The following is a 13750-nucleotide window of genomic DNA, read 5'->3' as shown; positions in this document are numbered from 1 at the left end:
CCACAGGAGAACTAGTACCCTGTCAAATAAAACCAAAAGAAAGTATTTGCCCATATTTTTAAAGTCAGAGTTTTTGAGCTGATAGGATCTTTGGAAAGTTTCCAGAATCATCTTCCCTCATCCCCGAGGGAAGGTTAGTAGGCAGTATTCTTAAGAACTAGTCATTAAGCCTAGATCACAGAGCAAGTGTGTGGTGAAATGGGAACCAGAACCCAGATCTCCTAATTCCTAGCTCTTTCCTATAATGTACCAATTCTTGTAAAATAAGGACCGAACAGCCCACCAGTGGCTGAAAAACAGTGACTGCAAAGTAGTTGGAAATGCTAAAGCGCTGGGTAAACGTTAATCCTGTTTTTCTAAAAGTATTATCTATTACCAACCATGTTGACTGCAGGAGTCTATCAACTGCTAAGTGCTTTATTCTGAGGCACTGACCACACACATTCCAAAACAAGCGAGGACCTTCCACTTTTTCAATGTTTAATGTTGGGATTGATGAAAGAGGCCAGGACTATTCTGAACTGCTTCCCAAGTGAACCAACTCTAGGTTTAGGGAATGTGGGTATGGGACAATCTCCTGAACTCAAAGATTTAGGTGGGGATGATGGGCCTGGTGAGATTACTTCTTGATTTGCAGTAATGCAGAGGCCAAGGTTCTGGAGAACTGAAATTGGACAGACAAAGGCATCTTAAGAACAGACTCAGTTATCTCAGGCTAGAAATCACTCCATTCTGTGCTTGAAAGCCCTTCACTCTGCTATGACAAGCAGGAGCCCCTCTGTGCCCATTATTAACCACCAACAGACAAGGCTTCCCCAAACACATCATACTGACCCCTTACATCATCAAACTCAAACTGCAGTTAGAGTAAGAGTCCAGGACATGGTAGCTCAGGAGTCTGGAATCTTCCATCCTGCAACATCCTGGAGCTGTTTTACCAGACTTCGTTTTCCACCATGCATTTATTTCTGCTGAAGGAACGCTAATGCTTCTGCAGAGTGAGTGGCAATGATTTTAGCTACAGCTTTGTCTTTCAGGCCAACGGCATGTTACCACTCTGTCACCAGGTTTCATGTCTACTATTTACATCTTGAAAGTCCCAAGTCACTGCTCAGAAAACTCAATGATCATGGTTCAGAGAAGCCTGGGTAACCCAGTGCTGCTCTTGGGCACAATTCATCACAAAAGAGAAGGGAGCAGCCTCTTGGACCAAACTTTCACTGGGTGCCCTACTGCTGAACCGTGCAAAATCCACTGATGATGAACAGAATCCTGAGCTATTGAATCGTGTTGTAAACATGGTACTCTATAAGCCAAGATGATAACGTGGTGTTTTAAGAGTCAGGAAGTATGGGGTGGGGTGCAAATCCCCTTTTCTATGAAACTACTTTTGACAACTAGAATTGCCCTGGTTAGAGGAATGGAAGAGCCAGCCTCACTCATTTAGTCAAAATGGGGGTCCAATGGGAGTAGTTTTCCTGGAAGAGGCTCCTATCCAACTTCAAAACATGATGAATTAGGCCTTCCTCAAGAGTTATTTCTAGATGCATTCCTGGGCCATGGTATGCTCCTTTTGGCCCTGTTTTCTTGAGGCACGCACAGTACACATGGACACTGCTTTTAGAGCAAGCATCTTCCTATCTCAGTGCCATGTGCTCAAAAAGCACTCCTTCCTGTAAGGAAAACTGATTAACAAAAGAAGAGGAAATCCCAGTTCTTAAGAACACAACCTACCAACCTTTCACCCTCTAGATTGTGGCGAGGCACCTTCCCTTGCCAAGGATTAGAACAAAACTCTGTTAGAAACAAGCCAGAGAAGCAAAAGCCTTGACCATTTCATTCCCCTCAAGTCAGGAATTCTAATGACTTGGATGCTGGATTCTGTAAGCTGCTGGCCAGGGATAGACTCAAACTAAAAGCTCAGATTCTTTCCCGTGGTCCAGACGCCACACTGTTGGATGCAAGGCTAAGAACCACCTACTGTAACTTCCCATTTACCTTTTACATTCTGTGAAGCTATGGGCTGGGCTGTGGTTGGAGAATGCATGCACACAAGCAGAGAGCAGCAGAGCTGGTTCCTGCAGAAGCTGATATTGGACTGAAATCATGCATGCGTCTGGCTGGCACACTGCTGTTTCGCTTCCTTGGCTGCTCCTGATGGTCATGTCAATGGGGGTCTCAAACTAGAAAGTCACTCTCTTATACAGTATGAGAAAGATAAAGATGCTTTTGCTATATGCTGGGCTGACTTCTTTGCCAAGTGTGGGAATCCTGGTATTTGCTCGTTCAACATTTATTGAGTGCCTAACGGGGCCAGGCTCTGTGAAGACATGACCCTTCCATCAAGGAACTTTTAATCAAGAGAGAACGGCTGACTTACACAAAAACTGTTAACAGCAACAGGACAAGTGTTGAGTATACGCAATGTTCTAGGGGAGCAGAGAACAATGAGCCTTTTGGTTTGCCATAGGGAGTGAGGGGTACCTTCAAAGTACAGTAACTTGGAGTCTCCATTAGGATGGCCATAGTGAGGAAGTCACTTCAGGAAGCAGGAAGGAAATGCAGAGTCAAGAGGGCATTCAGGGTAGAGCAGATGCATGGGTGGATGCGGGGAATGGCTAGAGACAAGGTGGGTCAAACAGGCAGGGAGTCAGATGGCTGAGATAGGCAATGCCGAACAAAGAGAGTAGGCTTCATCTAGTGGGTGGCGAGAAACTGCTGAAACCTGAGTAACAGAACACAATCAGATGAGTGTGCTAGAAAGGCAATGGCTGTCCATGTAAAGGCTGGCCTGGCAGATGGTGATGGTGGAGGCCAGAAGTTGAACCCAGGAAGACCCTCATGATGGCCTGGGAGGCATGAGAGAGGAAAAAGAAAGGATGGAAATTGACAGTACTTGAAGATCAGGGAAGAGCAGGGGGTTACAGAGACAAAGGAGCTGGAGATGACTTCTTTGATTCAGGTTTGGTGAGATAGAGAAAACTGGGGGAACAGTAAGTTTGGAGTGAGGGAGAGAGGGTGAACTCCATTTGAGATCAGCGGGCTGTCAATGCCTTCAGGTTATACAGTGGGAGAAGTCGACCAGTAAAGGTCTTGGAAGAAAAGTCTGAGCTGGAGAACAAGGTTTCTTGTCAGTAGCTCATGGTGGTTGTCTTAGCCACGGAAGTGGGTGAATCTCTCTGGCAAAGAGGATGGGGTGAGAGCCATGGTAGAACTCTGGGAGTAGCAGGCTTTCAGGGGGAAGTGCAAGGAGAGAATGCCAACAGGCGGGAGGTTTCTGGGACAAAGCACCACTATGCATGTGTACATCAGTGGGTCCCACAGTCTTCATCCTTCAGAAAGCTCCTTCTAGACCTTGCTGCAGTCCGCACTGATTTGTATTCTCATGGTCATTCTTGATAACAGTGCTACACCACACCCATCTTGTATATGTTCTCTATTTGCTTGCTGGTCTTTACCAGTGGGATTCGGTCTTAAATCATGCTGATTTCTATTCCCTTTATAGAATTCAGATAAATCAGCCACAGGGAGACTGGATGGTATGTACAACAGCTCACACAGAAGTGGGGCTCCAGTTAGAACTGGGGCTCCTCTTCTCTAATGCATGCTTGCAGAAATGGCTGCAAATTTGAGTCAGATCAACAGACCATGCAGCACCTGACCCACAAACAAGGAAACCCCAGAAGAGGGAATGATGGGATCAATATCGCTAAAGAGCCCAATATTGAACACACCATGAAGGGCAGGGAGAAAGGCATCGCTGGAAGAGAGAAACATGAACAGCTTTGTTCCCGTGCAAGGGCTCACGTGGGAAGATCAACTCCCATTAACCATAGCAAGCCAGGCTACTCTCAAAATAAGCTCTCACCCTCCAAGATATGACTGCATCCTTGTTCTCTAGGGGGAGAAGAGGAAAGCCAACTGAGAAGTAAGAAGGTAGCCACTCTTCACTACTGAAGTGAAAAGGACAATGTTCCTTTCAACAGTGAAGAGAAGTTTAGCAGCATCATCAAGGTTACAGAAGCTTGTCTTTATTTCTGGCCAGAGCAGATTAAGCAGCCCAACTCTGCTCCAGCCTCTGTGCAAGAGAGAGCTGGAGCCTTGGTCTCTGGCCTTGCTGGAGCTGCATCCTTTTCAGCGTGTTCCTTGATGCGAGGAAGTGCCCACGGAGGCCTCCAGGGAGGCTCCAGGTGTGTGAGAAGCATATATGGGTCTTGGAAGGTGAAAGGTGGCCTATTTTGGAGTAAAATACCCACTTTGACGTATTAGATACAAAGAGGGCCTAACCTTCTCCCTGCAGTTTCTGTTAGAGATGACATGTCAAAGTGCTGTTTTAAAGCAGCCTGCTTTGTGTCATTAAGCAGTAGCTGTGTCCATGTCAAAGGCCGCCCTCTGTGTACCTGCCAGTCCTTAAAGCTTCAGAGGAAGATATCTGCTTGGTAGGGAGTGAAAGTTAAAAGTCTCATCAGGGCTCTCAGCCTATCTGAGAAGAGTTAGCACAACTCCTGACCGATGAACACCCATCCCTGCAGGTCACGTGTTGGCATTTGGAAACAGAAAAAAATTAAGCACATTTATTCGATGCTGGCCTTCCTTTAAGTTAATTGAATTCAAGCAGGCAGCTAGAAAGTCAACATCAAGAAAATAATGACCAGTTTCAATGGCAGCCATGCTGAAACATGTCCCAGCCACTCGTGGAGCTGTGCCACTCCCACTCCGTCACTCAGACCTCTATGACTCTTGGAACTGCTCCATTTGCAACCTTTCTTACAGAAGTTTCTGACAGGTTCCTTTTTCTTAAAGAGGATCTCCCTTCTCCAGTTTTACTATTCTCATTCTTTGAGAGGCACAGGTTCAAAGGTCTACATTTCAAAACCCCAAACCGGCTATTTCAGAGTAAACAACCTATTTTCTTTACTATGGAGAGAAAAAGTTAACCTAAGTTTCATCTAAAGAAAGACTCCTTAGAGAAAGCAAACAACATATGTTCACAGTCAATGGCCCCTCAGCTCTTAATTGCTGTTTCCATCAAGGTTCCTGGAGCCAATGGTTTCCTTTTCTATTTTTATCATGTCTCTATACAAATAATGCATCAGTTTCAATGACTTCTACATTTGTGTGCTAACATAATGCCATACATCACAAGCATACGCAGTTGGTGTTGATTCATAATGGTGAGGCTGAAGCTCACAGCAGGAGAAACAGAGTGCCAGTCTCTACCCCTCTTCACACAGGCAAGTACAACAAGCAAGTCACAGAGCTCCTTGCCTCCGAGAAGCCCAAATCTATGGCCTTTTCTACCCAGCTATCTGGAAGGAAGTTCCCCAGGTGAAATTGGCTTCAGGTAAGTGTACTATTACACTGAAACTGTAGGCCAGGAGAGGAAGTCGGGGCTGTTGGCAAGGCTGGGCCAGCCAAGAGCATGGTGCACTGTGGGGCCCACGCAGCAGCTTGCACACCTCCTCTGGAATGTTCCACAGTTCTCACACTCACCGGGCCCCATGCCGTCCCCCCATTCTATTTCTCCTCCTCTATGCCCTTTGCCTTAGATGACACCGTGACTTATCCAGATGTCCCCGGCAGAAACCTGGGCATCATCCTAAATTTCTCCTGCTCTATCCATGTCTATTCAATTGGTTATCAAGCCCTCTCAGCTCTAGTTCATGAAGAACCCCAAATACTCCTTTATCGCTATTCTCACTGCTCTTGCCTTGGTCTCACTTTCTTTTCCCCCTCAATTACTGAAACATCCTCCACCTCTCTGCCGGCCTTCAAATCTGGAATCCCCTGTCCCTTCCTCACTTCGATGAATCTTCCATTCTGCTTTGAAGGTCATGTTTCTAATACATAAACCTAAGCAGGTCATTCTGCTGTGGAGAAGTTCCTTCAACAGCTTTAGGATAAAAGAGAATATCCTTTGCAAGGCCCAGGGTCTGGCTTTTCCTCTTCAGACCTCCTTTTCCCATGTGCCCTTAACATTCAAGCCATGGGATCCACTTGGTCAAGCTCCCTTGTCACCGTGATTTCCTGAATGCTGTTCCCTCTGCACAGAGTGCCCTTCCTTCTCTTACTATTTGGCTGACCCACAGAGCTCTGAGACTCAGCTCTAGGCCTCTCCTTCCCTAGGAACTTTCCTGAACGTACCTCCACTTTGAATGAGGGCCATTCATGGTGCCTGCCCCGACCCAGGGCAAGTCTTTAAGAAAGCATGTTTTCACAGCAGGACACTTGCATTAAGTGCCCATTTTTTGCTCATCTGATAGTGGTTTACTTAAGGCAGGAACAGTTTCTCTCACCCCTGTCTCCCAGAAACTAGTTAGTCCAAAGTTTCTCTCAGCAGGTGCTCAAAAAAGTCAATTGACTTGAACGAGGACAAAAGTAACCTGTGAATCAGTAATTTTCCCCTTCTCTTTCCTCCCATGTAATGCAGCTACATCATTCATCATAGCTGTGGCATTCTAAGTCTTTGGGTGTTGGGTTTAGGTACCATCTTTGAGAACATGGTGCTAATGTAAGTGGCAAATGTGCATCTTCTGTCAACTGACTTCTATACTTTCTTTCTAGGAAATGATGGAAATGTCTTTTCTCTCTTTCTTGGCCACCTGAAAACCTTGTATGAGACAAGACAAAACAAAGCACATTCCACTCATGAGTTGCCCAGGGAAAGAATAGTATTACAGTTGAGTACCAACCCACAATCGAGAACCTTTCCCCTGGGATGAGTCACTGTGATGTTTTTGAAATGAACAAAGACAAATGGATGTGGAAAGCAAACCAGCCTCCTTAGTCCAAAGAGGTATAACCAGTAGCCTCCACAGGGAAGGGTAAAGGGAAGAAATTTCAAATTTCAGTTGTTTCCAATTTCTCTTGGGTTAGTTTCAAGTTGAATGGTGGATCTCATTTTTTTCTTTAGCTTGAGATATTATTGTGAGACCTCCACCTCAAGAGACATTTAATCTGTACTTCGAAGTCTACTGAAACCATCAGGATGGACATTTACTAAAGAAGGAAAACCAAAGCACTGTGGGCAGATGTCATTAATCCTTTGAGAGCAGGAGCTGGTCTACCTGGGAGAGAACTTAGTGACAGTCCCTGGCCGGAATGCTAACACCAAGACAGGAAGGGGGCTTGATCCATGCATGTGAAAAATGAAAAGAGCAAGAATGCTAAGCTTGAGATTTATTCCACACTCTTGACCCAAGAGGTACACTCCTAAGGGGTGTGTAGCCAGACCTGGCCAGTCTAGCTAGATGAAAGGAAGCAATGGATGAATGCCACAGTGTTTCAGAGAGAGATTCACAGCTGTTGGCCAGAAAGAGGAATTCACACTAAATCAGGATCAACTATAGTAACTTTTTATTCTTTTCCCAAGGTGCAAGGTGAGGGCAAAATACATTCCCTACAGATTTAAGAACTCTTCCAAATTCTACCAAGGTTTCTTGTCGTTCTTCTAAACTGGATGTTTAACAATTAGAAAAATAGCATTAGATGACAGTACCCCAAGCTGGACCCACAAGTACTTTAAAACAGCTGATACTCCTGCCAAAGGGCCTGGGTCATAGGAAAGAAAGATTGCAGACCCAAAAGGAACAGCTGGCTCTTTTTCAAAACACCTCACTTGGTCTTATATCTCATTTATTTTTATTTTTTTATTTTTTCCTCTTCTTGTTTGAGATGGAGTCTCACTCACTGTTAGCCGGGCTGGAGTACAGTGGCGTAATCTTGGCTTACTGCAACCTCTGTCTCCTGGGTTCAAGTGATCTCCAGCTTCAGCCTCCCGAGTAGCTGAGATTACAGGTGTGTACCACCGCACCTGACTAATTTTTGTATTTTTAGTAGAGACAGGGTTTTGCCATGTTGGCTAGGCTGGTCTTGAACTCCTGACCTCAGGTGATCTGCCAGCCTCAGCCTCCCAAAGTTTTGGGATTACAGGTGTGAGCTACCACATCTAGTCATATCTCATTTCTTTAAAAGTGTGAATTATCTTTGAAACTTTAAACCAGCAACTGCTCTTAGACACGGAGATCAAAGGACAAACCCTTGGGTTATGAGCAGGGCTGCTTCTTGGGTGCGCTTCTAGGAAGCCATTTTGAATTAATATCTGGTGGTGGAAGAGTCTTCATCAGTGTCATCTTGTGGCAGGGCTGGGGAGGGACATTTGTGTTGAACAAATACTGGCCCGTGACACTTTGGAATGCTAGTATTTTTGAGTGTGGACACCTTTTCTGTCTGACCTGTCAGCTAAACTGCAAATATACTTTTCCCACAAATAGAATCCTTCATCATCTATAATGTTTCTTCCTTCAAACATTTTTTTTGCCATTTAACTTGCTAATGACTTTATACTTGGAATCCCAATCCAGTTCTTGGAAGAAGGAAAGTTCAATAGGTCAGCAGAAGGGAAATACATCCAGCCATCAAATAGCCTGTTTTCTGGCTACACCCCTTGGGCCTATAAAGAAAATCCAGCATATGAGATCCTGTCTGTGTCATTTTTCTGATTGAATAGGCTCTGAGGTGATCATTCTCACCAATTCTAAAGAAAGGAATCAAATAAGCTTAGGTATGGTATATTCCTTAACCTTTGCAATATTTTGGCCTTTGTCCTAAAATGGGGATAGGGCATTTATTCAAATTTTCTCTCATTTCTCTTTAAAAACCTGTTATCTTTATTTCTCACCTCAAAATGGCAGCACTCAAGGAGCATACCTTTCCTACTTTGGAAGAATGTCAAAAGTGTACATAAGTGCCTCAAAAAAAAAAAAAGGAAAGAAAGAAAACAAAGTAAAAGGAGGAAGAATAAATGTTCAAAAACCGGAGAGTGGAATCAGCATTCTTCTATGGGTGAGATCTTTATCCTGGTGAATGCCCCTCCTATAGGATCCTCCGTGCCCTTCAAACACAAAGGTCAATGCTTCCTCCCCAGTTACTCATTAGAACCACAGCATAGGCTTTCTTGGAAAGTTGCTGTCCAGACACTGAACTTCACTGGGAAAGAAGCTAGTTAAAAGCAATCACTGTCTCAGCCTCCCTTGGTCCTTCAGCTATTTTGATGCCCATTGCCAGATGCCAAGCCAGGCTTACCAAGAACAGAGTTGAGCCTCACCTGCTATGTGTCACCTGGGGCTCAGCTGCTTGAACACATAACCATGTAGCATAAACTCAGAAATGGGTTTTGCTAGTGATCCAAAAGTGTGATACAATTCCCTGAAAACTCTAAAATAGAAAGAAAACACACATCCCCTTCGTGCCCAAGTGACACATGGTTTTTGCTGCCTGTTATATACCTTTAAAGACCCATTTGTAGCACCAGAGGAAAACATCAAGACACATCCCCTCACTCTGGGCACTCAGCACTGGAACCATCAATGGGATGGGGGTGGGATGGAGAGAGCTAAGCAGGAGGGGGTTTCAAGGAATGTGCCAGGGGAGCAGTTTCGTGTCAGCCTAATTCCCAGAGTTGACAAGCTCCATTTTCCAGCCTGGTGCGCCCTTATAACTGGCACCTGGGCAATCATGGGCACACTTTCTGTCCAGGCTTCCATGAAGGGAGAGGGAGGGGAATCAGCACAGAGCTTCCTATGTCAACACTGACTGTTTACGTGGGGAAGATCAGAAAATAGCAAAACCTTAGGACTATTAATGCCAGCTAAGAGGGTGTTCTCAGAGCCTCCCCTCAGCATGCTAGTCCCTGAAGCATGAGTGGTTACTGTTTCACCATCTCACATTGTTACTAGTGTGTCTCTCATGCGCATCTTTGCCTAAGGGCTTCCCAGCCCTTGTACAACTGGAGTCTAAAAATATAGCATGCACGTATCCTCTTTGTACCTATCATAAGTAATTTGGAAATCTATCTCCTGATGAATATCTTTAGAAGAGGGTAGATTCACAAGGCAATGGAGGAATTTATTTATGTTGCACAAAAGGCCTTTATCACCTATATGCAAATCTGTTATCAGGATTAAAACACTGTTAGAGAGTCACAGTGGTATTTTCATGTCCCTTAAATAGATGCAGAGGAAAGAGTTTAAAGGTTTCTTTGGATATCAATGAGAAGAGAGAGAAAGGAAGCACTACTGCAATTCTGCATTAAGATAAATTTAAAAAGGAAAAAAAATCCAGTGGTTTATTTTTCTGAGTTATTGACAGGTCCCTGGAAGGCTGCAGCAGCTCAGTAGCTTTTCAAACAGAAGATCCTAACAGCGTTAGCTGTGACTCATTTAATTGTTGGCAAGTCACAGCAATGCAAAGAAACAAAAACAGAGAGAGAGAGAAAGAGTGTTGACCTCTCTAACTCTGGTTCCTATTTCCCAGATTTTGGCAAGAAGCACTGGAAGGGGAATCTGAGTCCTTTCTGCCATGGTCAACCTGGAGTTCTGGAAGGGACAGGTCAAATGCGTAAGCCTGAGGAAGGGGTGGGCTCCTTCTCTCTTGCTGACTACCTCTCTTTTTTTTTCCCCTCTGGACTCCAGTAAAGGGAGGGGCTCTGTCCCCAGTGGTTTCTCATTTAGTCACTCACCTTTCATACCACTACCTTCTTCTTGGAATGTGTTACGAGCAGTGGTCTGATCTTCTAAGTGTTCACTCCCACCACTTCCTGAAGAGGCTACACTGCTTTGTGGAGACAGGGGGGCATGATCGGATGGGAGGCACTGAGGTCCTCTAGCTCGTAAGTCCTCATGAGACATCCATCCATGTCCTAGAGGCTGGTTTGGCACATTCATGGGTGGGGTAAGGGACACAGATCGTTTCAAAGGGCTGTGGTGTGCCTGGCCTGAGAGAACTGGAAAAAAAAATAAAATGAAATAGGTTATTCCCCCCCCTTTATCCTGGGACGCCGAAGAACCCACAAAACCTCTTCACCCTGAGAGATACCACTAACTGTCTTACAACCCCATCCATGGTCACAGCAGGGTGAATACAGGCCTGGCACGGTCGTTTTCTTCAGGTGGTTTAAAAGAATGCTGTCTGTCCCTCTCAGTAAGTTGGGTTTCTCCAAGGAGGTCACACCTGTAGTGCCCACACATTGGTCCTTAGCCTTTGTGGGTCTGGATCTGGTTTTGGTTCTAACTCTAGAAATCAGGATTCATAGGAGTGGCCCCAAAATCAGGCAAGGCTTGATAGCCATCTGCCAAAGCAAAAAGAACTTGTACTGGACAAGTTTGTTGTTGTTTCTTTAACATAAATTCTGACATTACCTATGTTGTTCAGGAGGACATCTTGAAGGGCAGGCAGGCTGGCCATTGTTTGGGATCTTTGCAGGGCTGAATGAGAAGAAGGTGGACTAGTCTTTCCAACCAGGACTCAGGGAACTATTGCCTCTGAAGGGTGGTATGGCTCAGCAGGGGCCCCAGTTCTAATATGACCTCAGGGTCTGGGTACTGCAGCTAGCTGTGGGTGAAAGGGCCGCTTCTTCTAGGGCCAATTCTTTCCCTCAGCCTCACAGATCAATGCCAAACTCTGTATTGCAAACACTTCCAGGTAACAAGGCTTTCATTCAGAAGCCGGTGGGGTCCTCTCAGGAAGCTGGGGATGGTTTTTACCAGCATGTTCAGCCCTCTGCACAGTGGGCAACATCTGCACAGCCCCCGTCTTTAATTTCTTTTCCAGAAAACTAGGAAAAAGCAACATAATTCATACAACTAGCCAAATTAAATTGAAGTCATTCAAGGGAGGGATTTAACAAAAACCAACACGGAGGGAGCCGGCGTTACTCTTGGTCGGTTTTTCTGGGTGTGTAAAGTGACAACTCTACAAAATAAGCCTATTCATAACATTCTCTCAGCACCAGTTCCTGACAGGTCCCGTTTATTTTGACTGCTGCTGTACTAACATGGAACTGAGCCACATGCATTTTTAAACATTTTTCAGGGAAGCCATTAAATTCCGTCTCAGGCTCTGTCCCCACCAATGAGGCATTTGCTCTCCCAAATTTAGATGAGCACTTCTTTGTGGGTGTTAATCTGTGTTTTTCAGTAAGCAGAGCAGACACTTCCATAGTGAGCGGTCCTGCTTTCGGTTACACTGTGTTTCTGGTGGGGCAGTCCCGACATAAAGTCCTGAGCAGATTACTGTGTCCCCCGCTTCAAAAGATAAAGACCAGAGTCAAAAGGCTGGATGTTTCCAAACAGTATGTTTGGGGCAGTAGGGGGCTAGGTAAGCTGCTGCCGGGCAGCTGGCAGTCACCAAGCCTGGGAGCCGTGGAGTTCATGCCTCTATGGTCAGTGTTTCCATCTGGTCTTGTGTGGCCAGAAGGACAGCCTTGTATGTGAAGTGGGGACACTCAGAAGGGCTAGAAACTTCTTTAGGAATGAAAAGGGAGGGCAAAAGAGAGCTGCCGAGTTTAGTATTTGTAACCTGAGAAATTTCTAATTTGGGTAGATTCTATCAAAGGCCAAGGAATATCATCTAACTTAAAAAAAAAAAAAACCCAAAGAACATTGTTTAAAAAAGATTGACCCTAACAGGCAGAAATGGCTTGCATTGCTGCTAAACAGACTAGGGAAGAAACTATTTTAAAAGGCTCCCTGGAAAATGCATTGCTACCTGGTTGGATCAGAATTAGCAAGAGAAAAAGGTGGGGGAAAGCAGAGAAAAAAAAAAAAAAAAAAAAAGGAAGCAGCCGCATAAATGAACAGAGAAGCCAATAGGAAGAAAAGCCAGACATCCAGAAAATCCATTTCATGCTTGTCTAAGTATTTATATAAAATTGGGCAGACTTGTTTAGAAGTGCCCTGAGTGCTGGGACATTCCAGCTTAGACATCTTTGCTTTCTGGTACTTCTGCAACCATTTCAGAGTATCTGGTGGATGTTCTGACTGGTGCCTGCCTGGTGTACCCCAGGTGGAAGTGGGGGTTCCTCTGCATAGCCAGGATTAGCCAGTGGAACCTGGGCTGGTTAGAGGCCACAACTGAATAGGTAACTAATTGATGACCACCTGAGGTTACTGCTAGGATAGTCCTCATCTTTCGTATGGCTGCTGAGAACTATACAGTATGTACATTGTAGTTGAATTGTATTATGGCATGGAGCTTATTTGCTTCCTTCCATTTATTTATTTTTTTAATCCATGCCATCTCCTCCACTGAAGGGCATCCTTGGGGAAGCTGTCAGTTATCCAAGGACTTCACTGGCTACGGAGATTGGAGCTAAATGTTTACCTAACTTAATGGACTTACAGGGATTTATACATAGAAACCTACACCCATTTATTCACACTTTCTGAGCTTAACTGAAGTCATAAGGGATATGAGATGAACTTGGCCTCTGCCTCTAAGGAAAAATTAATTATACCTGAGGTGCCAGGGTCTTTTCTTGATGACTTTCTATGAAGCCCTCATAGCCTCTCTGTTACAGCGGATACTCCTTGGTTCCCACAGCTGCCACCAAATTCAGAAATATCTCCCTAGGAGCCAATGTGTTGTGGCACCCAAGCACAATGCCTTACACTAAGCTTCTGATTTGCAGACAGGGCTGTGGGTTTAGAGCCAGGCTGAATGCCACACTTCAATCTGGGTAAATGCCTCTGTTCTCCAAAAAGAACCAAGGCCGGGAGGCAGTACAGGCTTGTCATCCTGTGGGAAGGGGATGCAAGCAGGTGACAGGTGCCTTGGCAACAGGGCCACTTTGGGATGAAGACACATCTTCAGGTCTAGCAATGGTAACCACAAAGCTGATTTTGGTGCTACCTCTTGTGCTGGAACACTTTGCTTGGCATAAAGTGGCAGAGGAAATAATGTCATGGGCAGA

The 13750-nt window shown here is 45.1% G+C and overlaps 1 protein-coding gene across 12 annotated transcripts in view; it reads right to left on the bottom strand.

Moving 5' to 3' along the window:
- The window catches only part of SAMD4A (sterile alpha motif domain containing 4A), a 230112-nt gene that overhangs the window by 45718 nt on the left and 170644 nt on the right, over positions 1-13750 (bottom strand). For 7 of the 12 annotated variants that reach the window (XM_078334983.1, XM_035260562.3, XM_054239955.2 and 4 more), the window contains one exon: positions 10520-10783. The exons of the other annotated variants lie outside the window; for them this stretch is intronic. In XM_078334983.1, coding sequence (XP_078191109.1) covers positions 10520-10783 — 264 coding nt within the window. The remainder of the gene's footprint in view (positions 1-10519; positions 10784-13750) is intronic. 12 annotated transcript variants of the gene reach the window in all.

This window comes from Callithrix jacchus, chromosome 8 (assembly GCF_049354715.1).
Source record: "Callithrix jacchus isolate 240 chromosome 8, calJac240_pri, whole genome shotgun sequence".
NCBI lineage: Eukaryota > Metazoa > Chordata > Mammalia > Primates > Cebidae > Callithrix > Callithrix jacchus.
The sequence above is the reverse complement of the archived record's forward strand: the minus strand, read 5'-3'. Positions and strand labels throughout refer to the sequence as shown.